The 26,542-nt window shown below is 52.9% G+C and overlaps 10 protein-coding genes across 10 annotated transcripts; 3 read left to right on the forward strand and 7 right to left on the reverse strand.

Annotated features, from left to right (window-relative positions):
- Nucleotides 1-912: 912 nt before the first annotated feature.
- On the reverse strand, nt 913-2,481 carry glnA (glutamate--ammonia ligase; the record flags this gene model as incomplete). Its single annotated transcript, XM_056624295.1, has 4 exons — nt 913-1,917; nt 2,145-2,237; nt 2,331-2,366; nt 2,479-2,481. The coding sequence occupies 4 exons, from the start codon at nt 2,479-2,481 to the stop codon at nt 913-915; spliced, it is 1,137 nt and encodes a 378-aa protein (XP_056469283.1).
- A 1,598-nt stretch (nt 2,482-4,079) lies between these two features.
- On the forward strand, nt 4,080-5,248 carry N7532_011805 (uncharacterized protein; the record flags this gene model as incomplete). Its single annotated transcript, XM_056624296.1, has 4 exons — nt 4,080-4,094; nt 4,339-4,645; nt 4,713-4,820; nt 4,995-5,248. 4 exons carry the CDS (start codon nt 4,080-4,082, stop codon nt 5,246-5,248), a joined length of 684 nt encoding a protein of 227 aa, XP_056469284.1.
- A 1,871-nt stretch (nt 5,249-7,119) lies between these two features.
- On the reverse strand, nt 7,120-9,421 carry N7532_011806 (RNA polymerase II mediator complex middle subunit MED1; the record flags this gene model as incomplete). Its single annotated transcript, XM_056624297.1, has 2 exons — nt 7,120-7,752; nt 7,805-9,421. The coding sequence occupies 2 exons, from the start codon at nt 9,419-9,421 to the stop codon at nt 7,120-7,122; spliced, it is 2,250 nt and encodes a 749-aa protein (XP_056469285.1).
- A 413-nt stretch (nt 9,422-9,834) lies between these two features.
- N7532_011807 (uncharacterized protein) lies at nt 9,835-10,757 on the forward strand (the record flags this gene model as incomplete). The annotated part of the gene is made up of 5 exons (XM_056624298.1): nt 9,835-9,930; nt 9,998-10,407; nt 10,465-10,544; nt 10,596-10,626; nt 10,691-10,757. The coding sequence occupies 5 exons, from the start codon at nt 9,835-9,837 to the stop codon at nt 10,755-10,757; spliced, it is 684 nt and encodes a 227-aa protein (XP_056469286.1).
- Nucleotides 10,758-11,109: 352 nt separating this feature from the next.
- N7532_011808 (SOS response-associated peptidase) lies at nt 11,110-12,392 on the reverse strand (the record flags this gene model as incomplete). The annotated part of the gene is made up of 3 exons (XM_056624299.1): nt 11,110-11,717; nt 11,780-12,314; nt 12,366-12,392. 3 exons carry the CDS (start codon nt 12,390-12,392, stop codon nt 11,110-11,112), a joined length of 1,170 nt encoding a protein of 389 aa, XP_056469287.1.
- A 297-nt stretch (nt 12,393-12,689) lies between these two features.
- On the forward strand, nt 12,690-14,153 carry N7532_011809 (TPR domain protein; the record flags this gene model as incomplete). Its single annotated transcript, XM_056624300.1, has 1 exon — nt 12,690-14,153. One exon carries the CDS (start codon nt 12,690-12,692, stop codon nt 14,151-14,153), a length of 1,464 nt encoding a protein of 487 aa, XP_056469288.1.
- Nucleotides 14,154-14,695: 542 nt separating this feature from the next.
- On the reverse strand, nt 14,696-16,204 carry cpcB (40S ribosomal protein RACK1). The gene is made up of 4 exons (XM_056624301.1): nt 16,053-16,204; nt 15,864-15,990; nt 15,407-15,724; nt 14,696-15,128 (listed from the first exon to the last, which is right to left on the reverse strand). Exons 1-4 carry the CDS (start codon nt 16,130-16,132, stop codon nt 14,703-14,705), a joined length of 951 nt encoding a protein of 316 aa, XP_056469289.1. The 5' UTR covers nt 16,133-16,204; the 3' UTR covers nt 14,696-14,702.
- A 387-nt stretch (nt 16,205-16,591) lies between these two features.
- Nucleotides 16,592-17,572, reverse strand: N7532_011811 (succinate dehydrogenase assembly factor 2; the record flags this gene model as incomplete). The annotated part of the gene is made up of 2 exons (XM_056624302.1): nt 16,592-17,025; nt 17,110-17,572. The coding sequence occupies 2 exons, from the start codon at nt 17,570-17,572 to the stop codon at nt 16,592-16,594; spliced, it is 897 nt and encodes a 298-aa protein (XP_056469290.1).
- Nucleotides 17,573-18,346: 774 nt separating this feature from the next.
- Nucleotides 18,347-19,206, reverse strand: N7532_011812 (p24 family protein; the record flags this gene model as incomplete). The annotated part of the gene is made up of 3 exons (XM_056624303.1): nt 18,347-18,666; nt 18,745-18,910; nt 18,994-19,206. The coding sequence occupies 3 exons, from the start codon at nt 19,204-19,206 to the stop codon at nt 18,347-18,349; spliced, it is 699 nt and encodes a 232-aa protein (XP_056469291.1).
- A 678-nt stretch (nt 19,207-19,884) lies between these two features.
- On the reverse strand, nt 19,885-23,801 carry N7532_011813 (uncharacterized protein; the record flags this gene model as incomplete). Its single annotated transcript, XM_056624304.1, has 2 exons — nt 19,885-21,207; nt 21,267-23,801. The coding sequence occupies 2 exons, from the start codon at nt 23,799-23,801 to the stop codon at nt 19,885-19,887; spliced, it is 3,858 nt and encodes a 1,285-aa protein (XP_056469292.1).
- Between the last annotated feature and the right edge of the window lie 2,741 nt (nt 23,802-26,542).

Consider the following 26,542-nt stretch of genomic DNA (forward strand, 5'->3'; position numbering starts at 1 on the left):
TGTCTTGCAGGAAGGCCGTTGCTCATCACATCGGACCTTTCTTGAGCGACAGAACTCGCAGCTTCGGATGAGGACTTTTGGCATGGGGGAATGGCGAAGTCGAGATGTGGATTGTAGCGTGGAAAGACCCAGTAACTGGTAGCGTTATTTGCCCGACAGCAATGTCGGTAACCCTTGGGAAGAGAGTGACCCGGGAACGTGCATAGATTGCCAGCCATCTGCCAGGTGGGAAGGGGAGGTGGAGCCCCGTCCCGGGGTTTGTTGCGTGTGGGGTTCAGGCTCGGCATTGGCTTGCATTTAACCGAAAACATCGCGATAATTGGAGTGTGGAGTAGATCGGGCTGATATGTCGGAAGATCTGACTAGGTGATAGCGTGGGGGTAGCAGAAGGTTTCTACTATACCCCGGACGTACCAAGTCGAGCCCTTGGCCGCCGGTCGATCACCAGGATTCAGGGCGTCGGTTGAGAAGCGAGTAGGCAGGGGCTAGAATCTGTTTAGGAGACGATAAGCTGTCATGCTATTCTGGTGTTTTCTTGAAACGATGGTATTTTTTTCCATCCAGGTGGTGGTTCTATGCTATTGTACGTCACACATAACCCATGTCATGCAGAGGGGTTGGAAAGAAAACGAAGTCACCCATGTCACGCAGAGGGGTTTGAAAAAACAAAAACTATTAGATCGGCGAGTGCAACGAGGGAGGAGAAACTGAACGCAGGAGGTGGACTCTGGCGCCGGGAGATGAAAGACGGAAAAGGGTTCAGAAGATAGACGGCAAAGTGGAAGAGAAAAAAGGCACACGAGAAAAAGGATCTATGGGCTCCCTCACGCAGTCAGGCCGCTCTCATGGTCCGGACTCCCCGTTGGTTGCCGGAGGGTATCGGAGCGCTAAGACCAAATGATGTTTTGCGGTTTAGAGGCCACCGCACATAGTTTCGACGATGATACCAGTGATCTGGTAGGGATCGGCGTTGGAGGCGGGGCGGCGGTCCTCGAAGTAACCCTTGCCGTCCTTGGCGACCTGGCGGGGGATACGAATGGAGCCACCGCGATCGGCGACACCATATGAGAACTTGTCGATGTTGCCAGTCTCGTGACGGCCAGTCAGACGCTCCTCGTTACCCTCACCGTAGACGGCAATGTGCTCAATGTGGCGAGCCTCGAGCTTCTTCATGGCGGCCTCAATGGCCTTCATACCACCCTCGGCACGAGTGGAAGCGGTGGAAACGTTAGAGTGCAGACCGGCACCATTCCACTCACCCTTGATGGGCTTAGGCTCGAAAGAGATGCGGACACCGAACTCCTCAGCGACACGGTGGAGAATGAAACGAGACATCCAAAGGTGGTCACCCACTTCAACACCAGTTAGCTCGTGGATCGGGAAATTCATGAGAAAAGGCGAGTCAAACTTACTGTCAATTCCGGGGCAGGGGCCAACCTGGTACTCCCACTGGGAGGGCATGACCTCGGCGTTGATTCCGGAGATGTTGATACCGGCGTACAGGCAGGCACGGTAGTGGGCCTCGACAATATCACGGCAGTAGACCTTGCCGGTACCGACACCACAGTAGTAGGGGCCCTGGGCGCCAGGGAAACCACCGCGGGGCCAGCCGTAAGGCCAGCCATCAGTGCCGAGAAGGGTGTACTCCTGCTCCAGACCGAACCAGAACTCCTCCTTGGCGTTGGTCTCCATCAGACGGGCAGCGTCGTGACGGTAGTTGAACTTGTTGGGGCTGCCATCGGAGTCCCAGGTCTCGCAGAGAACAAGGATGTTGTCACCCTGGCGGAAGGGGTCGGGGAAGAAAGCGACGGGACGAAGGTAGACATCGGAGTTGTCACCGGGGGCCTGACCAGTCGAGGAACCATCAAAGTTCCACTCGGGGAGCTCGTCAACGGACTTGACGGGCTTAGAGAGAGTCTATTTGAAACGCATCCCAGTTAGCCAGCATGTCCGATAAGGGTCGTGTTGCCCCGCCATCTCACGTGATGCGGATAGTTGCAGCAGTGGCGTCGCGCGTCTCCAGCGAGCCCCGCGGCCGCAGAACTTAATCGCCAGAGCGTGATAAGGCTGCGCCACCCTGTCGGCCACAACGCATACGGAGATGAAGGGTCGAATCACGTCGCAGAAGAGAAGTGACAACGTACCTTGGTCTTGGAACGAGTACCGCCGACGGCATCAATCCAGATGTACTCGGCCTGAACGCGACCGCGCTGGTCGAGAGACATGTACTTCATGAGCTGTTCACCCCCAGATTAGTTAGTATTTTTGTATTTCCTCGCTGGCTCAAAAAAAGGCCATTGTGGAAATCCAAATCATCAAGGCAAACGTACATTCTCCGTGTTGGAGATGACAGTTGAATCGGCAGCCTGTGGGCGGGATCACCGTTAGTATTTTTCCAATTGAAACCAGATCGCAGGCAGACGGCAGCGGTCCGGGGATCGCTGTGAATCGATGTGAGTCACCAGGTGAGCGACATACCATAATGAACGGTTGTGATGTGTGTGAACGTCAAAAAGCAGAAGGACTGAACTTGCTGGGCAAGTAGAGAAGGATGGAGAAGGTGAGAGTGGAAGAAATCCCGAAGGATTGAAAAACGGACGATGGATGGAAAATCCAAAAGGGAGATGGGTGAGGTTTAAGAAGGAGGGGAGGCCGATAAAGATTTAAATTTAGTCACGCCAGCCGTGACTCCTTGGGGGGGAACCCGCAGAATGAGAAGGCGCGGGTCAGCCACTCCCGAAACCGACTAGCGGTATTCAGACCCGGTGGGCTTACGTATCGTTACGCCGGTACCAAAAGTGCCTCATACTAGAAAACACATTCCTGCTGCCCGAAACCGGGATCATTGGGGAAACAAGGGCACGGAAAATCGCTCGCATCGAGCCCATTCCGTTTTATTGTGTTGATGCACTGCAGTCGCAAAAGCACGCTTTTCTGCCGCTCCCAAAATTATATTGTTTCAAGCGAGACAAGCGCTGCCCGGTTGACAGGGCCCAGGGACTGAAATCTGCCGACCAGTTTCGACGCCACCCTCCGTGTCATCATCGTCGCATCATACAAGCGCTGCTAAGCCGGTCGTCGCCGACAAGTTCGCTCGATCACAAGTGATCATCCACTCCGCAGGCATATTCGGGCCTCGCACTGGCTGAATCGCCTTGTTGCTCGGCCGTCTACTTTAGAATCTATTTTTCTCGGGTCCTCGGGCGACCAGGGGTTCCTTCCGGACTTTGCATTGCTACCTAGGTATAGTATGTTCCTAGATTATGGTATGGACAACCGCGGTCACCGCCACTCGAGGCTATGGGCATCTCCTACTGTATGGAGGAGTTGTTTTAACCTTTTCGCGATACTATGACCTCGATGTCGTGATAGTCAGGTCGAGCGAGGTCCAATCACCGCTTGGGCCTTGTAATCTGGCCCAGTAATATGATCAATCCTGTTGTTCCCGTTGGACCGATAACACCCACTGAACACCCCTGGTCTGTTCACCACCATCAAATCAAGCGCTATCAATTGGAGGAACTGGGTGCTCTGCGGCCTCCAGCAGGTCAGAGCCCTTCTTCTGATCTCCCGGAACCCCACGTCTTATCCAGGTCCAGCTGCTCCGTCTTTTAACCCCAGCGGGAAAAGTCCGGGGGATCGTTCAGCCCGGGGACACCCTAGGGCATGTCTGCATCTGTCTGGACGGATAATTACGGACGTTGTGCCAATCTGACTGGTTATTCTCAATTCAAAGAGCAGCCAGTTACGAATTTTCTTTCGCGTGCAGCTGCCAGAAGGCCCCTTCGAACCAGGTACATATCTGCTGCATTGCCCGGGACTGATACATATAGGTAGATCCGGCACCTGGTCCAGAAAATATCGCATATTTTCTAGGTAAACAAAAAAGAAATCATAAATTTTGTTCCAGTATACTTTTGCATTAAAGTTTTATTCATTGCTTTTGCTACTAAAAACCATCAAATCCTGTGATATACACCTTGGACATATGTAATGGGATGTTCGACGGATGTATACGGGCCGTGGAGGCAGGCTCTAGCTTCCTCCGCAAGATCCAAACCAACACCGTCCCGCGCAGGATGAAACCCGCATCGGTACCTGATCCCCCACGGGCTCGAATGCGCCATTTGTTATCGCTGCCTTGCAGGTGTTGCCGCGTGGCATGGTCTCGTTCTCTACTTGGACGGTCTAGCGCACGATATATCGATTGTCTAGACCTTATCGACAACGCAGACTCTGCGTACCTGCAGGGCGATGGCCCCGGAATGGCGAGATTGGATACCTGCAAATCGTCGTGGTGTTACGGTGGACAACTAACAATACGTTCCCCATACATAGAAGTACCGCGACGGAGACCTTACCCACTTGGTCCAGCAGATACCAGCGCCGTACCAATACGATCCGCCGCCCCGTCTGCCCAGCCACCGCGCGATCGAGCGCAGGCGACACGGCGGTCGCAAGGTGGAGCGTGGCAAAACGTTCTCGAAACCTCCGCCGAAGCACCAATCACGCCGTCTGGTGGGAACCGCCCCGATGCCGGCCACGGGTTTGCGACTCGGCGGGACGTATCACGAGTCGCGTCGCCTTTTTTTATCTTTTGCGGATTTAATCTTTTCGCATTTTTCGCTGGAATACATGTATCCATGTATGCGTGTACTCGGCTATGTAAGATACACATTCAAATTATGGCAAAATGCGTGATTTTCCCCTAGGGCTGCTTGCAAAGGCCTCAGGCTGGGGATGGGCGAATATTGAGACCTTCAAGATGGGTAGGGGAGAACCCCAGGGGGCAGGGATTCTCCAGAGTGCACGCACGAACAGTGAGCCCTCTCTGCAAAGTGGCGACTCGATCTTTCCCCGGGTTTTCCCTGAGCTGTGAATGGGTGTTGGGCCAAAATGTCGGGGGATTTAGGAGCGACCTAGTGGCTCTGGGGCCCTTCCGATCTCACACATAAACTCAGCCCTGTCTAAGAATACCTAAGACTTTTCTTCAGCCAGGCGGCCCTCCGCCTGCACTACGGAGGACAAGAATAGCCCTGTCCTCGATCAGACCCGAGCCTCTCCATCTCCAGATGCTCGCGGACCGGCCGCCGTGCCATTGCGTTGCACAGCCGCGCGCAGTTCTATTTTCCGCACAGACAAGAATAGCAGTGAAACACACGTGGTTAGTCAGCCCGAGTCGACGGGAGTCGAGAACGGCCCTCGGGACTTCCTAGGGCACGAGACCTACCCTAAGATGCCTCCATAGGGAAGTTCTAGGGTAAGGGTATTTGCGGAGGCACATGTCCCTGCACATGCGCTCGCAATACCGCAGTACGGCGATGACCAGAAATGACCGCCGAGCAAGTGGGAAGGAACCAGAAAGCAGAATGGAATTGGTGGTCCCTTTCGACCTGCTAGCCCCAGTTGGATCGACAGTCCTGGCTTGCTTATCGACGCCCTCTCATTGGCCTGACACATGGCGCTGACTACAGTAGGACGGACTCCCTCCAGGGCTGAGACGCGAGCAGGTACCACCCGCAAAAGTGGAGGGCGTACAATATGTACTATGTCAGACAGGGATACTTTGACTTGCTGGAAACAAGTCAAAAATTCAGGAAAAGACTCGAATATGTCGCATGGATCAACAGAATCCCTATCCGCAACAGAATCCCTATTGAGGCATTTGTCGCAAATGTTCGAAATGCCTCACCGGAATGTGGGCTTCAAAAAAGTAATGATTTGACCGGCCCGGCTCGAATTTTCGATCTGGTTTCCCAGGCACTGATAACGATGTCATAGCGTCTGGGTCAACTGAATCACCGTCATGATGCCTATAGCCTGAAGTGGGGAGGGGGGTTGATGACTGGTCCTGATAACCCCTCGTGTCTAGCCTGATCACAACTAGTCACGAGTAGGATTGAAATCCTATCTAGATCCCTCGTAGTGGTCCGTTGGTCCTCGTAATAAGAGTACATGTAATAAGAGTACATGCGCCAACTGCGCGGACAAATCGCTCTGCCTGCCTTTTCTTTTCTTTTCTTTTCTTTTCTTTTCTTTTCTTTTCTTTTCTTTTCTTTTTCCTTTTTTTGTTCTGGGCCCGCTTATGGCGGGTCATCTGGATTTCGAAACGGGTATGTTGCCTCATCGACGTCAGGTTCGGTTATCCACGCCTTTTTCTTGTTGTGCGGAATGGCCTGCGATGCAAGGGCGACGTAACGGTGCAGGGCTAGTCTGACACCCCCGCTTGACGTTGAGAATTAACTGGTGAGGCACGCACTTGGTGTAATGGCGATTTGGAAAAGTTGTCAAAGGGTATGTGCGATCCGTCGTCGACTACAGATGAAAATATCATGTGACGCCATACCTTGTTGCATAGTAGACAATCGAGGGAACTTCCAAGATTGGAGATTCCAGATCTTACCCCTGATAATCTGCTACTGGAGTCCCAGCATGTTATGTGGACATTGTGCCCAGGACAGCTCACATACACCATCTACCAAGCATATTAACGTCCACAGATGGCAGTAGACGCAGCGACCGATCTGTGCTATGTCTGAAACTAATCCCATTCGCCGCACTGCCGACATCGATATCGGAATGATAGTCCCTACATTATCAGTACATGCATCTAGCGATAATGGCTTGTAAATGGCCTATCGAGCTCCCGAGAAAATCGGCTGCCCTCACAGCATGCATGGCCGATCATCCGGTCACACAACGCAGTAGCGTTACCCTTTATCAACTTGGCAATCCAAAAGTAGGGTCTTATGAAGAGGAAGCTTAAGCCCTCCTTAGGTCTCACCATCGGGAGACACCGTCACGTTCTAGGTCACATTGGGCGTGACTAGGACGACGTCCGACTTACACTGTGTAGGTCGGTGTAGTTTGATCAGTGTCATTGACTTTCCATCCGCTCATTTGCGCGAGCAGTGGCAGTAGTGAGGAAGCACATAGATTTTACAATAAGTAGTCGGTGCTAGATCGAATACATACTCCACCTCTCTGAGTTGAAATCATTTCATTCGTTTAGATGTTAGCCCTAAGACATTGTGACCGCGAATTTGCAGAGCAGGCAGCTTCAAGCGGAAGAACCTTTGACCCATCACCGATAGACCTGATCTAGTTCACAGAGCTGCTTCAGCCACTGCCGTCCCGCCCCCGCTGCCAGCGCAGGACCCACTCCACCGTGATACCGATATCCTGGGAGACCTCCATGACCTTGGCAATCTTCTTATGGATTGCCTGCAACTCCGAGTCATCCGCCTCTTGCATTTTCGAGTCACCGCTGTCGTCTTCCTTGTCTTCCACAAGTCCAGAACTGTTTGCCACGGTAACCCGACCATTGAGGCCGACCTCGAAGCAAATGGTGGTGGGGGAGAGATTTCCAGTAGTCCGGCTAAGATCGGTGAAGTAAAGAATGATGGCGGGTGCTTGTCCGAGTTGTGTGCGCAATGTGATGTCAACCATGACAGACTGGCTGTTGTCAGTGCTTTGGCTCGCGGCCTCGTCATCCTGCTGATCACTTACCATAGAGTTGGCACGGGAGCCGTGGCCTTTGCCGCTCATGAGATCCTCCAAATTATCCTTGTTGGGATCCTCATTGCTCAGAATGGTAATTCCAGTCTTTGACAGAAAGGTTAGGTTCTCATCCGGCGAATCGGGTCTGCTGCTCAAAGCCTCTGTTGGCTTCTCTGCTTCCTTCTTCACGGGCGCCGGGGTTTTAAAAACTCTTCGAATGAGGCTCGCAAGTAGAGCGTATTGGCGTAGGACCTAGTCTTTTTTCAGTGTCTATGTTTTAAAACAGGAAACGGGGGACACTTACTGGGAGTATCTCGGCCACCTGCCGAGGGTGAGAGAATGGGAGATCGCGAATGGTTCGGCCTGCAACGGACTCAAATGCCTGGAACGAATATCTGTGCTCCTTCATGGATGACACACCGTGAGAATCGACTGCAAGGACCGAGCCATTATGATTTCTGCGGCCCGGCTGAGCCGATGAATCTGTGGCTGATCCGGGAACCAGCATCCCGTCATAGGTGACCATTTTGAAGTCTTGGGGCAATTGCATCCCAAAGTGTCGATAGATTTCAGACGCAGCGAGAATGGGAACATCAAGAGCAGGTTCTAGTTTAGCCACAAAACGGCGATTCGGAGGGGACTGCTCCAGCATGCTTGAATCAAGAGCCATGGGGTCTGGATGGTTTCCATGTGACAGTCGCATTGTCTGCGGAGGATCAAGCCAGTTCGCAGACCCTGCGGATCCTGCAGAGGGCATTGCCTTACTGTTCTCTCCGGCTGTGAAAACCTCGCCTCCTACCCACTCCTTCGAAATTCGCAGGGACGGATATCCTTCCTCGCATTCAATCAACATCGTCCATAACTTATCCAGGTCTTTCGTGTCTGCGTCTGAGTTTTGTGGCTGATCAATTGCCATTGCGTCAGCGGAGGCCGCCGCTGCTTTAGCCGCTTGTACATCTAGAAGCTTGGGTTGTTCAGCCCAGTAATCCAGCCCTAGTCCGATCCGATAGCCCCTGTGCATGGTCGGACGACCGATGACACTGGTACAGAGGTGTTGGTTTTCACCACCATATTTGCCGTTCTTCTCTTCTTCGGCCCAGATACGTTTGAAGCCTTCTTCAAGGCCCTCCAGTGCTTCGAAGCAGTTGACTTCTTGGCTGAGCTTGTCCAGCTTGGCAAGCCATTGCAGATTCTCGTAGAAATTGTCCGGCTTTCTCCACCTTCCCGCATCAGCGTCCTCGGGGGATTGTACAAGATTGCGTTTGAGTACAAGAGTAGCAGCTTCTCGCCGCTCTCCTTCCTCGTACTCGGGTGTCGCATATCGCAAACTGACGTCCTTGACAACATCATAGCCAGCATGAAATTCGATCTCCAGGTCGACAAAGTTGCCCGCAATGTTGATGTTGTCATTCTGCCAGAGGGATTCAAAGCCTTGCAAATTACTTAAGCGCTCAATACCCTCTCGAGAGACACCTCTTCCTGTCACGCGCGTAGCTAGAAGCCGAACGACCTCCTCGATCCGTTGTCGCTGTTCCACGTCGCTATCTCTAGTAACGCCGAGCTTCATGCCTTGCATACCGAGGTTCTGAATATCGTTTTCATTCATACCAGGGCCAACCAAATTTTCGTGTACTGCCGGGGATGGACTAATGCCAGCATAGCCGCCGAGTGCGAGTAGCGCCGAAGGAGAGCTGAAACTGACGGGGTCATTGGGATCCACAGCAGTTGGCGCATTGAGAGGCGTCGCACATTGGTGTGATGATGTGTTGGGAAGTTGTGTTGGGCCCGGGTTTGAGGCCGTTGGCGTTCTCATTGAGGGCGATTTATGAGCGACGGAGCGAGAGAGAGGTGCAGAAGACGGGTGTGGAGATGAGGTGAGATGCGTAGGCGTTGCGCCCGGTTTTCCTGATGGAGTCGCCATGATGATCACGGAGTGGGAGAAGAAGAGTGCGATAGGTATGGTGGGGTAAAAGAGCTTGGTTTGGTTGCCTGTGTCGTCGTATCAGCACTTGACGTGAGCGAGCGGATGTGTTTTGTCGAGAACGCAGTTGAAGCGAATGACACGAGAGCTTAAGCTCTAAGCAGAAATTCCAGTCTAATGCCATTCATCAGGAGGCTGCTCATCAGTAGCAAAGCACTCAATCCACAGCTCCTTCAGAATCACCGTCGCCGGCACTGCGATTTGACAGGCGCAAAGGTACGGCGCCGCACTCATACAAACATGGCTCACCGCCAAGCTGACCGCCTCGGATCTGCACGATGACATCTCCAGCTTTCCAAACATCACCTCGGACTTAAATACATTATCCTTTGCTGCCAAACTTACTTCCCCTAATGTTCACCATAAGGACAGCTGGCCGACAGGCCTTCAACGCTTCTAGATGGATGCGTGCTCGCTATGTTTCCACCCTTGAAAGCAATCCTGATATTGTATGCCATCTTTCTGTCTGACATGTTACCCATTGGTTCCATACGCTAATGACTTGTTCTATGACAGTATGTGTTTCCCAGTGAGGAACCAAAAGGATCGCACATTCTTTCCCTTCTGTCCTCAGAACCGGTGAACCCAAAATTGGCCATCGGAGTTACAACCAAGATGCCGCCAACAACAGACTCGTTCACAGAGAACCCAAAGTTCCTCGACATTCTCCAAGAGGTTTTCGCTAAACATGCGCACGAAGATCCCGATGCACAATCTCAAGCGCAGGTGATGGTGTCCACATCGGGGGCGAATATTATGTCCGGTGGTGTGCTGTTGACTGGCCAGAGGGGCAGGAGAAGGCGTGCAGAGATGGGTGATTCCAGTGGCGGAGCAAGTGGTCAAGGCGGAGCTGGCTCTGGTGGACGGGGTGGCTGGATACACGTCTCGGATACCAGACGTCCTCCGGAGTATGGCAGGATTGCTTGGTATGGCCTCTCGAACAGGTTGGACAAAAGTATACGACTGTAGCTGACCCCTTACAGGCCCGAGGATATGTTTGGCAGTCTCGAAGTTGATGGCAACGGCCAGTTTGTGGACGGAAATGGAAACTATCAACCGAGTGGTAAGGTCTTGGCCTCGATCTCCAATTTCGACGCTAACTCTCTAATTCTAGGCACATATCGCACTGTGACCCGAGACGGAATGTAAGCTACTTTTCCGACCAATTTCCCGTATATACGTTCTTAGTTTACTGACACTATATTACAGTTTGGGACTGAGCCCTTTCCTCCGAGAAAAGCTAGTGCAGAGATTGCGAGAAATGGAGAAGCAGTGATGCCTTGGGGCCAGGCGTAAGATGTCAACCCTTATGTATAATACTGATATAGCTTACATTAAATCAAGGTAAATGTGAAAACATCCTAAACTTGTTGCTCAATCATTTTGAATTCTTTCTTAATTTTTACTTTTGTGTCAAATTCAAGGGATTTACATGCAATAGCGTTGCACTTGCATGGAATTAACCTATGGTATAATCAAATTGTTCATTGTGTTCTGTTCGTGTGATAGTAGCGGGAAAAATATATCTTCAAACCCACATACGCCTACCCACTACACTCCAACGGACGGCTTAATCAATTTGGAGCTTGAAGATTGCTTTATTACAATAACCGCGCATAGAGGTTTGATTATCTCTTAAAAAAATTGGTGATTCTTTGCGACCCATCGGGCGGTTTAGTTGTCGACTTTTTTGTAGGTGTGTTGTGAGTCGCACTTCGTGTCTTCGGCTTCGGTGGTAATCGCGAGAATGAACCTTGATCCGTCTTTAATTTTTTGCTTTCATCTTCCATATCTTCTGGGTGTTCTCTCTTGACGCCATGTTCAACTTTCTTTTCGTCGCCCTCATCTTTCAGCGCTGTGCCCGGAGAGACAGTCTCAATCTTCGGAGGGACATCAGCAGGAGAAGTGGACTTTTCTTCTTTCTTTGTAGCGTTGGAAAAGAAATTGGCGATATTTTGTTTGTTTTCCTTGCTGTTGACCGGAACAAGAAATTCGGGAGAGTTGTTTCCGACTTTGCCAACCTCCTTCGAAACTGGGTAGCACTCCAAGTCTCCTTCATATGGCTTCAGAATAGATTGCAACTCCTTTGACCATGTCGTTCGCTTAGGATCAAGCCATTTTTTCATTTCATCAGATGAAGGATCGAGAATAACAGGCATTCGGTCGTGGAGAAATTTAAGATATGAGTTCGAAGAGGTTGTGATGATAGTATAAGTGTAGAGTTTCTCCTCCGAGCCTGCGAGAATTATGATTAGCTTCGAGCGTCGGGAACAAAGTTCGATTAGGCACGGAACATACCCTCATATTGAACGCAGTCCCACAGCCCTGCAAAGCACATCAAGTCTCCGTCCTTCCGTTTGATAAAGTGAGGGACCTTCTCCTTGCCGCCCGGTCCCTTCTTCAGCCATTCATAGAAGCCCTGACAGACAATAATGCAACGCTTACGCCGTTTCATGGAGGTCCACATGCCGCGATCTTCAATTAATGAGTCGTCCCGACAGTTGATCGTGCGCATCATGGAGCCGTAGTCTGGTGCCCGCTTAGTCCAGAAGGGAATGAGACCCCATTTCATACTTTGTATCTTGAATTTGGTACGTCCATCATTTGGCTGATCATTTGAGTCTTGGTCTTTCTTTGGCGCTTGATGTTCTTCATTCTGTTCCTCCACCGGCGCTTTGTGCTGGCCATGCCTCTCGTCAGGGACGTCGGCTCGGTAGACGGCCCCGAAGTTTCCTGGAGCGAAATTGTATGTTTCGCGAACATCTTCATCTTCTGGCGCCTCATCGACGGGCATGCCCATGTCCTCTAGCTGCTGTCGCATGTACGCTAGGCGCTGTGATAGTCATTAGTATGGGGTCCAGCCAAGCATGAAACGCAGACATACCACACCCAGAGCATAGCGCCCACACATCTTGAACCAGGTTCAATAAGTATCTGAAGGCCCAGCCAATTTGATTAATCAATTCAAGAGACAGGGCTTCCGCTGTCCCCAGGGAGTCGCATGCAAGGCAAGCGGCGGGTGGGCGACGTCATATGGCGGAGAGAAAGCTTGGGCCAAGCGAAAATCGGGCGCGTCTGCAACTTCCGCCGCGGCGTTTTCAGCCCTCCAACGTCGCCACACAGAAACATTGCTCCCTCCACAATCGCATTTTGAATTTGGGTCACAGAAAACGACAGGAAGAAATACCCTCGCGCATAAATAGCACCAATGTTCCAGGCTGCCACAAGGCGCGCCGGCGCCAACGCCTCAACCATCCTCCGAGCACAGCGTTCAACGACGACTCGGTCAATATGTAGCCATACCGCACGCCCAACACTCCGATCGACTGTTCACAATAACAATATACTCCGAAACTCGCGGATCTCCGGCCCGCGCTATGCCTCTTTTTGGCAGCGCGTTCGCATGGGCTACCGGGAAGCAGGGAAAGGTATTTTCCGCAAGAACCCGATTCTCCTCCCAATTGCTTTCATCTCCATCATCGGTGCAATTTCTCTCTTTAGCTATGCAACCTACGTCGAAGTCATGAAGAATGTTCCGCAGTATACCAAATTTCCGAAGAACGTGGCCGATGCCTTGCGCAAGGCAATCTACTACACGGATATCGATTTGAATGCACCGAAGGCCTTGCATGCATACAAGACTGCGCTCAAGCTGGCAATTGAAGAGGGAATGCACCCTTTTTCGGACGAGGTGCTGGGTCTGAAGATCCAGGTTGCGGCGATGCTGGAGAAGGCTGGGCTCGTGAAGCAGGCGACCGAGGTGCTGGAGCGGACAAAGAATGAGGCATTGGCTTGGGTAGAGGATGGTCAGAAGATGGAGGCTCCTACTGCTGAGAAGACAGTATCAACAGAGGCACAGCCGTCCGCTGCAAAGGTTCCCGCGGATAATGTGCAGGTCAATGTGGAGGCAATGCAGGATGCGGAGAAGGCTATGAAGGAGCTGCAGGAATACGAGACGCGGCAGCGGGACCGTGCCTTGAAGAAGGTTATTGGTATCGAGATGAAGCTCGCAGAGCTATACTCGAGCGACTATATTCAAGATGACAAGAAGGCCGAGGCAGCGCAGGTTGCTGCTGTCGAGCACTGTCTCAAGGAGATGCATCGACGTCAAAGGCTTGGTTTGCCCGTTGGGACAAGTACCGGCGAGGGATCAGACGATTCATGGTTGAACTTGACCGAGATCGCTACGGCTCTGACCGACCTTGCGACGATCTATACGGCGAAAGAGCGCCACGAACTCGCCATGCCGCTCTATCTCCGCGCATTGGATATGATTCGTGCAGAGGAGGGAGATACCCCCTCATGCAAGCAGGTAGTCCTGCTGAACAGTGTTGCTAGTACAATGGCTGGTCAGGTTCAGCTGGCAGCACCCCGTGCTCAACAGAAGCATGGTGTCTCTCAAGAGCAAACTGTCGAGGCAGCTCGGAAATGGGCGCAAAAAGCGATTGATGTCGCCGCGCATATCAAGCCACCGGTTCGCGATGAGGAGTGTGATATCAGTTGCGTCGCAGCTACGTACAATCTGGGCGAACTCGCTGAGCTGCAGAAGAAGCCCGATGTTGCAATTGCGCGCTATACTGAGGCCAAGTCTCTTGCGAAAAGCCTGGGCTATGATGATATTGTTTCCATGACGGATGATGCCTTGAAGAGACTGAAGAAACATATGGTATAAATGCGCATCGACATAAGCGCTGATGTACATTAGTTTCATGACCTGATAGAATCAATTTCTCCTTTCAACAAGTTCGATGGCCGCACCGACAAGGCAACAGTTAATTTTGAGTCGTTACAATTGTAGATCGAAATACATGACGAGTGATTTTCTGCTACCTTGAGAGCAATGTGGTCACAAGCCCATCATGGTCGATTGACGATGGAACTCCGAACCTTCATAATTGTGATATACTACAGACTACAATGTCGGGAAAAGTGAAGAAAAAAATGAAACATTTTGATGCCTTAAGTGGTATTAGAACATCACATGCCTCCACAAGATTCAAGACATTTTATTCAATGGCGAATCGAGTAAGCTAGGCATGTCAGAAAACCTCACAGACCGGGGCGGCCCCGGCCCAAGAGTGCTTCATTGCTCGTGGCTCATACATTCCAAACCAATGCCCTTCTTGTTCTGGATTTTGAACTTTTTTTTGATTCCCTTGGCGATAGATCAAAAAGAGGCCTCCTTTCCCTTCACCGCAAACTCGTCTAACAAAGAACCCATTTATGCCCGCGACATGACACCCCAGGCACGGATCTTGTTGTCAGTGTAACCGGCGAACAGGGTCTGGCCGTCGGCGGACCAGGCCAGGGAAATACACTCGGGGTCACGGCTCTTCTTGCCCTTCTCAACGTACTCGGGCTTGAGCTCATCAACCTTGCTCTTCTTCTCGAGGTCGAAGATGGTGATGGAGCTGCTGGTGGCAGCGCACAGCCAGTAGCGGTTGGGGGAGAAGACGAGGGCGTGGATCTCGTCACCGGCGTGGAGGGAGTAGAGGTGCTTGGACTCGTTCAGATCCCACAGCATGGTGGTACCGTCCTTGCCACCGGAGGCGCAGAGGGAGCCATCGGGGGAGATGGTGACGGTGTTGATGTAGCCGGTGTGACCGATGTGGTCGGTCTGCAGGCGGCAGGAAGCGAGCTCCCAGACCTAAATTCGTAGATCAATGGTCAGCGATCTTGGTTTCATCCGCAGTATTCAAGATTGAAGCCAGCAGGAGACGAAAATTTTTCCGTATCCTCCTCATTTCCAAAAACACAAAAGCGCGTTTTCAAGAATTTTATCAGGCATTGGGTGATGGTTGTCTCATAGCCCTGAGGGCTCTGAAGTAGCAAATACGTAGTTATGCAAACATCATGTAGGGGAGGATATAACAAAAGTTCGAAAAAAAGCATATGCTGGCTTCGGGAATCGGAAGTGTAGCGTACCTTGACGAGCTTGTCCCAGCCAGCGGAGACAATGACGGGGTTCTGGGGGTTGGGGCTGAAACGGACGCAGGAAACCCACTCGGTGTGGCCCTTGTCGGTGATGGTGAACTTGCAGTCACCGAGGGTGTTCCACAGCTTGATAGAGCGGTCACGGGATCCGGAGACGATCTGACGGTTGTCGGCGGAGAAAGAGACGGAGAGGACGTCGTTGGTGTGGCCGACGAAGGTGCGAGTGGTGTTGCCGGTGGAGAGCTCCCAGAGGCGGAGGGACTTGTCCCACGAGGAGGACAGAGCGTAGGCACCGTCAGAGGAGATCACCTGTAAAGATCAAAAAAAGACCAGCGGTCAGCGAAGAAGCCCCAATTGTATTTCCGGTTCGTTGTTCCAATTCGGTTCCTCCAATTTCCAATATAGATCCATGATTCTGGGGTGGGTTTCGGGAGGGGTAGATGCATACACAGTCAGAGACAATGTGGGAGTGACCCTCCAGGCTGCGCTTGGGGTAACCGTAGGCCTGCTCATCGCGGGTAAGGTTCCAGATGATCAGGGTCTTGTCGCGAGAGCCCGACAGCAGCATGTTGGGGCTAAAGGCGGAGCAAGTCAGAACGACGAATTCAATGCGAAAAACTCGGGCTAGATCTCTTACTTCTCCAGAGAGGTCGCCAGGGAAGTAACCCAGCCATTGTGGCCCTCGAGGGTGCCGCGAAGAACCAGCTGCTCAGCCATGATGGGAGTAGACGATGAAGGTGAGAGGATGGGGAGGTCGTTGACGCTGGGGAGATAAAATCGCAGAGGAAGGAGACGGCTGCGTGCCCGCTCAAGCCCTAACCCGGTTGGCTGGCTCCTTGTGTGGTTCCGCCGTGCCCTAACTGTAAGCGAAGATCACGTGAAATGAGCATCCTGCTTAGTAACAGACTATATTCTCGATACAATTGTATAGTTAGGGAACCTTCATTCCATGGATCTTCTGGAACGCATGGAGGCTGTTGTATCCAGAGTTCCTGTATTGACTGATACCACCGATATCGCAATTTACTGCATGAAAGCCACCCTTTAATAGCTACCACTACACCAGCATTGTCTTGACTGCATCAAATTGATCGAACTATACATGACATATCGCCTTGACTGAATTTAAGCTAACTATAATATACAAAAAAGTTGTTACAGCTTCGCCGGCCCTGTTCAGTTGAAAATCTGTACATTGGGCATGCGTCCCAGACCACCACCAGTCTTCTTATTCTTCGCCGACTCGAATCCAGTGGCGCTCTTATCACGGACATGCTCCCGCAGCAGCTGCAACACCTTCGAGTCCTTCCATCGTGACGGAACGGGGCGGTAAGCTGCCTTGAACGCGCCAACAGTCTGTGCCCACTCGCCGCTCTTGGCACCAGTCTGCTTCCAGGTCTCAGTCACGGTATCCTCAGGCGGCGGAGCTTTAGACTCGGGCACATCAGTGGGCGGGTCTTGTGTCGCCCAGTAGTAGATGTCCCAGTCATTCTCGTCCAAGAAGCTATCGTATTCCCGCAGCTCCTCATGGGTCATGTCGCGCAGGTAGACATCGGCGAAGGTGGACAGGAGCAGGTCCGACTCGAGAATACCACGCTTTCGGCTCTGGTCTATATTTTCAAACGCGGAATTAGTTCAAACTTGAACCCGAAGCAAGGAATTGCAGTCACCATGCACGGTCGAAGGTAACTTACAAAGCAAACGAGCTCTGGTAGTAGTAACATCCTCTCCGGTTCGCTTCAAAGGCTCAACTTTGAAGGTAATACCCTCCATCTCACCAACGCCCAGCTCGGGCTTCTGCGGGCCTTGGCTCTGGCGACCGCCAGTAAGATGCTCGATCTTGCCGGGGTACGGATCAGCCGGGCGGTAATCGGGGTCGACGGAGTTGAGCATGTCGGGTGGCGCGGGTCGTTGTCCAACATTAGGGAAATCCTTGGTCATCGTGGAAGTCGTGTTGGGCACTATCGGGCTGGACGGCTTGTTGGTCTGGTTCTCGCGGTGACCAGGGGCATTCGGGGGCGCCCGATCATTGACATCGGGATCCTTGAAGCGCAGGGCCGAGGTGCCGAATAAACGGTTGATAGCTGTGAAAGTGTGGGACGGCGCGGGCCGCCGCAAGACGCGGCTAATAAATCGTGGAACAGGCATTGAGCTCATAATTCACGTCCTTCGAGGGGAATTGGAAGCTCTTTCGAAGGGGAGGCCGGTTGATGAGCTGTAATGCGAACTTGACATCATCTGGAGTAATGGGCCGAAAATGTACCTGCAACACCCGGTGTTTGCACTATTTGCACTAGCACCGCTCCACTGGGCCGCGGAGGATTACATAGCCGGGGTTGGATTCGTTGATATCGAGTGGGTTGTCCTGGTCGACTCATAAGTGCTAGTATACCTTAGTAATAAGCATGGGATGGTAACAGACATCAGATTTAAGTATCGGTTTGAATTGAGATTTGAATTTATTCTTATAGTGTTTTAATTCTGATACTGGGATGCAAAGGCAATATTGACAGCTGCATGACCACACTTGAGCTCAAGCCTCTTAGATTTCCTGTCGGAAGATTTGTGGAACAAATGAAATTGCCAGGCCATGGGCCATTTCAGGTTTTGTTCAACAAAGAATTCGAAAAAAAGACCTCGTCTCATCATTCCATCCAAAAAAACTCATAGACAACGATCGCATATCATCGCTATCAACATAATTTGTAACGGGAAAGACAATTGAGTGATTAATGCCCGCACAAGCAGAGCGTGTATTTTATATCATTGAGGTCATGACTGTTGGAACAGAATGCCATAAGACATGAGAAGAGTACACGGGGAGAAGATGCAGCAGGACTTCCCCATTGCGCTGCGCATAGATCCAAGATAGCGAGAAAATAAAAACAACACTCCAAAATGCAATCCATCCACCAAAGTACGGCATTTGCTTTAAATAAGGTGCTTGGAACGGAAGTACGCCCGCAGGTAGACCACCTGCCACGCTCCCAGACCAACCAGCATACCCATTGTGCCGAAGGCGAACCACTTCACCCGCTCGTTGGTGCTCTCATTGGTATCACGCAACTTCTGCTCGCGGGAACGCAGGTACTCCATCTCGGTGACAATGTCGGAAACCATCTCCTCGATGCGGCGGAGGTCGGTTTCGATGGGCTTGAGCTTCTCCTGGGCCTGGATACTGGACCAGTCACGGGCGTCGGCGCCGATTTCGACATCGAGTTCAATCTCGCGAGAGGGGTTGTAGACGGCGTCTGAAAAGAAATAGGAATTAGAGAATGTCTCAGAGGGCTTTTAGAATGCTTAGAGGCTCTGTCGTGGTGAGGACTTACTGCGACCGACCAGTTGGTTCTCAAGGCACACGTCGAACGCAGTGTCTGCGGTCGAAGTAAAAGCCTGGCGCACTTCACCTACAATATCCTTAGGACGACCGTGGTCATTCCCCATGGAATCCTTGATCTGCGGATTGAGAAAGAGATCCGTTAGCAATCCCGTCGCCTGTTTTAAGGGTTGCGCCCACCAAGTCCCTGAAGACTCGAAAGTCGCATCAACAACTGCCAGCGGGAAAGCATTGTACATACGTGCATATTGACGACTTGACCGTCACCCTTGCTACCGCTAACAATAGCGGTCACCACGACCAATTGGTCCTTGGCCACAAAGTTGCGGACGCATCGCTCGTTCTTGCCGTGGCCCGACTGTGCGGGCAGGTCGAATTTCAGGGCAGATGCGATTTGCACCACAAGAAGAAAGAATGAGAGGACGGACCTCATTGTGAATGGAGAGGAGCCCATGGTTTGGGGAACTGATCGTGTTGGTAAACAGGAGAGCTGTTGATGCCACCTGGTAAGGGAGTGGGCAGGATCAACATTGATCCGGGCACAGGCACAAAGTATGGAGACACTCCATGCCGAGGACATCAAACGATACCAGTACCAATAAATACCCTAGGTAATTTCTTTAAACGAATAAATCAAATCGCCAACAGTGTCTAGAGGTAGGTTTAAGTCTACTGAATATTTCTGAAAGTCAAAGTGAAATAAGAATTGGTTTCCGAGCATCAAGGCTTAGATTACTGGCACAAGTACATAAAACATGGTATCTCGCGAAATTCACAGAGTCGACCGGGAATAGCCCAGTCAAACAAACACGAACAAGAACTGAAGATATGAGAAAAGGAAAAGTCCGTATTAGTCGTTCAGTGTCACATTCCGAAGAAGGAATTCAGAGAGATAGGTGTTCTCATGAAGAAACGAAAGAAAGCCACCGGGTTGTAGCCGCAGAATAAACTAGAAAAAGAAGATAGTGCAAGGCATGAAGCTCTATCCAGATATAGAGACGGTGTCAGGGTATGACTGAAAATAGAAAGACAAATATGATATCAGAACGATGGACATGAGATGTGATCGTTAAATGGAACTTCCAAAACGCTCAATGCATGAAATGTAAGAATCGGGGTGGCATTAGAGTGTCTAAACCTCGACCTTCTTACGGCGGACAAACAAGCGTGAGAAGGTGTTATCCTTCTTCGCATTCCTGCCAGCTGGTGGTTCCGGAGGTCCGGTGTTCCGCAAGAAATCTGCCAGGGCACTCGTCTCACTTTGTTTGTGCGAGGTAGAGGGCATGGAACCAGGGTTCCGTTCCAGGCCGATCTTCTGAGAATAATTAGCCTGGTTGTTGCCCAGGCTGCTCTGCGAGCGCAAAGAGCCCATCGATATCTTCGAGGAAGGACCCTTGTCGCCGGCACGCAGAAAACGAGATTTAAGGCCGCCGGTGGAGCCGTTGGAACTCGAAGGAACGGACGGACTGCTCAAGCTGAACGGCTGGGGTGTCTCTTCACTTTCTGGAGGAGGGGGTGCGTTGCGGAGGAAATCCATCAGACTCTCTTCCTGGCGCGGAGGCGGCTTTTCGTTGATGAGCTCCGCGAGCATATCATCATCGTCATCGTCATCGATTGCATAGGGATCCGGAACACGACGCTGCTTGCGAGCTGGCATCGGGTCATCTTGCGTTGCAGGCTTGGCTGGCGACGCAGCCCTGGCCTGGACGTTGGCGCGGTTGGCCGAGTCCAGCAGTCCAGTCCGCGAACCGAGAGAAGTCAAGGACTTGTTCGGCGCAGAACTGGTCGTGGAGCCTTGAGTAGCCGTATCCCTTTCACTTTGAAAGGAGTCATACTTCAAATCTTCCGAATCAATAGTGTTGCGGAAGGGCGCCACAGTCCGAGGAATACGGTGAGAACCTTGCTGCGGAGGACCCTCGCGAATGAAATCGATCAGTTCTGACGTGGGAGAACGCTTGGTCGCCTCGGCAGTACGTGCCTGAAGGCGTGGGCCGCGGCGACTTGAATGAGAGTTATTGGTCTTGTTGCTCCGGTTGGTGTTGTTGGTGTTGTATGTGCTGTTGGTGTTGTTGGTACTGGTAGAGAAGGTAGATTGTGGCCGGGAAGGCCTTGTCCCATTGGTAGGAGTCGGGCTGCTGGTGGGAGTGGCAGGTCCCGTGGACTTGATAAACTCGGCAATTTCCCGAGTAGAATCACGAGCGGGACGAGCATCTCGAGCGTTGCCCGTGGACTTGGGCTGGGGTGGCATGCGAGAGGAGATAGGGATGTATTTGGGAGATTCGGCAGACTTGGTGCGTCCGATGGACGTAGTCTCTGCGTTTGCGTTTGCCTTGGTCGAAACAGAAGTTTGCGGACGAGCCTCTTCTCCTGGAGGGGCCGTGTTCTTCAAGAAGTCAGCCAGATCAGAGGTATCAGCGGTGTCCGACCTCGGGATTGGACGAGGTGGCTCGGGGAACTGCTCTGTGTCAGCTTCATTGTGAATTGAATTAGGCGGGAACTCAATGAGGGGCTTACAGTCATTTCTCTCACGCTCTTCGGTGTGAGAGTGTAGTGAATGGTCTCGTCACTGTTGATCAACCTGTCCAGGTCGGTGGTATCGTTACCATCGGAGTCCGCGCTCCCTGATGCACGGCTCGTCTCGGACGAACTACGCAGACGAAGCGATGGAGAGTCACCCTGACGACCCATCAGTCGAGTAATCTTGCTCGACACCTGAGAGGTGGTGGAGCCCGCCGTGACCGGACGCTTGTCACGCGAACTGCTGAAGCTTTCTGAACGGCGGGACTTGGTTGGTTGGATCGCTGAAGGAACTGAAGTCGACGGGCGTGGAGGCATGCGCTGGACAGCTGCACGCTCACGCTCGGTCGCTGTAGGAGAATTGCGGTTGCTAGCCGTAACCACGAGCGGACTGGGTCTGTGGCGGGTGCGAGTCTTCTGGGAGCGTTCACTGTCGCCGGACGCCGAAGTTGGGCGCGAGGTCTCGGACTCTAGTGCTGGGAAGGCCTGCGGAGACGGAGATTTTTCGACAGCCGCACCATCCTCTTCTTGCGCCGGAACGCTGGGATTCGTGGCTGCCATAACCGATTTATGCTGATCGTCGTCTACCGCAACATCGTCATTGGAAGAGTTGACAGCCTCGATCGTGGTGGCGGATGGTGCGGCTGTGGTTTTCACCCCTTGCGTTGTTGGCGGTTTCTCCGCAAGAGGCTGCACGCCGGCTTCGCTAGTCTCTGCATCGATCGCCGTTGCATTGATCTGAGCAGTGGCGTCCCTGCTGGGCTTCCTCCTTGGGCGTTGGATCGCCGCCGTTGGCTTGGGCTTCTCGCACATCCCCCGTCCTTCGATGACCTCTGGGTCATTGGTTGGCTGGTCGTCCAGAGACGAGACGGAGACCCGGGCACTCCTGTTGGATTGATCGGTCACCCCTTCGTCGTCGTCGGCGCTAGAGCGCAGGGAGGCAATGGTTTCGTTCACGGGCGGAGCCTGGTCTTCCTCTTCTTCCTGCACGACAGACATTCTCGAATCATCCGAATTCTCCGCTGCAGCTAGTGGGTCCTGTGCTTCTTCAATGGGCGTGGTGATCGCAATGCCAGGGGCGGACTCTGCGGCGTCCACAAACTCGGCAGATTCGTCATCCTCGTACATGGTCTCGAGCTGCTTGCTTTTCTCCGACGAACTAGGGGAAGGCGCATTTTCGACTGCAGGTTCCTCGGAGGTCTTGACCTCGCGTGGTGGACCCGCCGCCGCATTCGGCAACGACCTGGAGCGGGCATGACGGCTCAACGCCTTAGGGTCGTCAATGGCAGACGCACTCACGGGCGAATCCCTCGCTCCGGGCGACTTGGGCGCAATCGCGGGGGATGTGAACACCATCAAGCTGCGTGGTCGTACTTTGTGCGCGACAACGGCCTGCATCGTCTGCACCTCGCCTTCCAGTTCATGCGAGAAACCTGGCACCTCTATTTCCTGAACATCGTAATCTCCCATCGGAAGGGGGATTTCGGCGGGGTCCACAGGCGCGGGGACTTCTTCAGGAGGCGCCTCCTTCAGCGTCACAGGTTCTTCGATGGTCGCAACGCTGCTCTTGCGGCTGACGGCCAGAGTCGAGTAGCCCCGGCGCCGGAAAGATTCGCGCGAAACGGTTCGTGAGATGGTCGAGTTGCGTCTGCGCTTTCGCCATGTGCGCCACAGCCGACCAAGGGTCGCGTTCAAGGCCAGCTTCTCCATGTCGAGATCCTCCACCACCAACCGGTCAATTCGCTTGCGTTCCTCCTCTGGGTCGATCGATTCGCTGGCGCCGTCGTTCAACTTCGCCGACAATCGAGACCGAGCGGTCTCGCCCGCAATCACTAGCGCTCGTTCGCCAATATGCTCGATGATTGAAGTCAGGAAAATAGCTGCAGCAGGAGTCACGTTGTCAACATGGCTGGAGAATCTGCGGGGTGCACCGTCGCTTTCTCCGAGGCGTTCCTGGGCAATAAATTCGTCTTCGTCCTCTTCCTCCAGATCGCCCAAACGAGTGTATACCATACAACGGAGGCGCGTCAGTTTCCATGAGCGCACCAGATCGAAGTCGCCGCGGGGCTCCTGACCACCACGGAACTCATTCTGTTCGTCCTCGGCTCCTCCCATATATTCGCTCAACTCCTCATCTGCGGTAGCCACAACCTCCGACGCAAGACGCGGCTTCAGCACCTCCGACACCGCGGGACGGATACAGGAGAGCTGGGTGGACTTGGAGGCGGCCAGGACATTGAACAAGAGGTTGTCGAGAAATCCGTTTAATAGCGAGAGCGCGGCAGGCGTGACGAGCGCATCGGCGCCGGCGCCGGTTTCCTCATCTTCAGGGACAAAATCGGCGGCATTAAATTCTTGGTCGGAGGTGATGATCTCGGAGGCGGCCGACGGGGAAATGAAGGCAGGTGATGGGCGCGCCGACGGGGGAGACATGAGGTTGACTCGAGCGTGCGAGTCGCTGGAGAGGGAGGTGCTGCGAGAGCGGGACAGAGTCCCGGCTTCCAGGAAATCGGATCCTTTGTAGGGTTGCATGGTGCAAGTGGAACCCCCGGACCAGGGTATACTGAATGAGGCGCTGGGGGGTTGATCGGGCTCCGGCCCTCGATCAGAACGAAGGACTGGGTCGAATTGAAATCTCTAAATCATCCTGTACTTCCCGTCAGCCCCGTCATTTCCCTGCTGTGTGCTCGCTGACGTTGGGTTTGGGCAAGGGCCATTGGATCCTCTGGTGGCTCTTTGAAGTTGCTTTTTCATTGCTTCAAATTGCGCCCCGAGTTGTACAACCTGCAGGGCAACGTCACGGCCCCCATATCAACCATCCCAGCGTGCATTGTAAACGTACCCGTTAAAGACTGAAGAAGCGAGAGCTCATCGCGTTCAAAAGGTCGATGAAAGAACGAGGGGAAAGGAAAAGAAAGGCGGCCACGGCAGATCGGGCACGGGCTGAGAAGGGAACTAAAGACGGGCTGGGTCAGGAGTAAGAAAGACCTGCTACTAGTAGTCTAGCATTACTCTGCCAGTCCCAATGCTCTATCAGAACTTCTCGTACGGAGCAGTGGGGACATGTTTGAATCGTTCGGGGGTGACTACCGAATGGATTTATGGAGCAGGTACCGGGCTTGATTTTACTGCATTTACAGTTTTTTTAGTATTTTAGTACATCTTAGTACGCGCAGTATGGAGTGCATATTGGGGGCGCAACGAGGGAGGCGCGCACGAGGTGATCGGCGGAGGCCACTTCCTGCCTTTCATCCGTCCCTCCTTTTTTTTTCTCCCAAGCCCACCACCACCACCACACAAGCTACTCGCCCACCACGAGCGCCTGGCTGAACCACGGTCCGGCCACCCGTGGTCTCTACCCGAGCGCCTATCGCATTGAAGAAACCAGGGACAGGGGCAGAACAAGCAGACTGTTCCAGCGATCGACGGGCCCCGAGGGCGCTAGTGACTGAGGGAATCCATCGCATCCACATGCGAGGCTCACCATATGGCACCCACAACCCAATCACCACGGCTGCTGCGGCACGTCTGGAGCCTTGGGGCAACTAGCCTTTCGCACTTGGCCGAACCGGCTCGCATTATTGGAATTGTTCCCGAGGCCTGCTGCAGGACCCCTGTTCCGGCTTGATTTGATTTAATTTCTTTCGCTCGATCGAGGTTCCATGCCTTCCATGGCCCTTCGCAAGGCCTCCGCAGTCTTTCGTGCCTGGTACGCCTGAGGAGTCTAGTTCCCTCATCCTGCCCACGGCATATCTCGATAGCGTATGAAGATGCTTCCACCTCTGAGGGGGCATCTGCAGCCACTCATTGTTCTCATCGGCCGCCCGTCAGCCACGACTGGCTCAGCGTTCAGTTCAGCTGGCTGCCCGGTTCCATGGGTGCCGGTGGTGTGGGGGGGAGGGGGAGGGAACCTGGGATGCCCACGAGGTTGCTCACCCCCTCCACCCAATGCAAGGAATCCCCAAGCCCTTTCTCCCGATCCATACGCCTGCAGTAGTCTTGCCTCGGGGCTGGCCCCCAAAAGGCGTGGGTGATCTTCTCCCCGATCGCCCGGAAACGTTGTGGTCTGATACTACAGGAAGTTCTTCACAGCTGTTGTTTCCGATCTCATCCTGGGTGTCTCGCATCCAAACGAGCCCATCGCAAATGACAAAGCAGGTCGCCTGTGACGAATCAACCACGCCCGTGGCACCTCAAATTCGGACCCGGTCGTCATGACCCGATGTCGATCGTAGAATTCTCCATGGTCCCCATCTGGAACTCCAATCACTTGCGTGGCCGTCAAATAATGCCCACAGCTCTGATTTCGGGGAGAACACCCCCACGGCGAATGAAAATCTCCGAACCACCAAAGAACCAGCCGGTGGCGTGCGATGATAGCTATGACCATTTTCAAGTACTTCCTCTTTGGAGCGGTACACAATCACTTTCTGTCAGCTCAGACGTGAGATGTGAGATCCGATGGGGGAGTACTCCGCCATACTCCGTCCGCGGTTCTGTGTGTCACAGTACCCCGCCTAGTGGCTCCAATCACTGATCACTGACAAGTTCGCCTTCGCTCACGACTTCACGACTAAGAAGCGGTCAGCATCAATGCCCCTGAGAATAAGCGTGTTGATCGAAATCATGCGCATGTGAGTTTTGCGTTTTGCACGTCGACCCTGCCTTTCGCGATTCCGGGATCGACAGCTCGGCGGGTCGCCATGCGGTCCCCGTATGCCGTTCACTCCGCAACCTAGAGGCTGGCGTGGAGTATAGCTTCCAGTAGGGTGATGATGCGCGTTCTAGGCGAGATTAGGGTTTGCCGATACTGCAAAATACAAATCACGGCGACCGCGCTGCGTCCATCTTGTCACGTCGCAGTGCATATTGCATTGCGAATGTGATAGGAGTATACCCGGCTATGTATACATCCATTGGGTGCCCAACCTGAGAGCGTGCGATATATCAGATCGTACACTGACAACAATGCATTGTTCTATTGAGCTGTCGGCTTGCCGATTGGTCCTCCGCAGACAGAGCATGCCTTCCCCGGTCTATGTATTATTCTCACCGTACTTACAGAGTCAGTCTTTTGTAAAATGGCAGGGTCGAGACGTGGCTGGCAATACGTACATGGATGTAGCCCTCCGTGAAATGCTCACTAAGCTCGTTTCAAAGGCAGCTCGACCCCGACCCTCTCGCCGTCGCACCATTACACACCCCAGTCTAGTCCCCAAGTTCTCCTGACGCCTCGTCAGGAGGCAAGTGATCGGCCGTGAAATTCTGGTTCT

The sequence above is a fragment of the Penicillium argentinense genome (genome assembly GCF_028826775.1).
Source record: "Penicillium argentinense strain IBT 30761 chromosome Unknown utg000011l_segment0_segment0, whole genome shotgun sequence".
Classification (NCBI taxonomy): Eukaryota; Fungi; Ascomycota; class Eurotiomycetes; order Eurotiales; family Aspergillaceae; genus Penicillium; species Penicillium argentinense.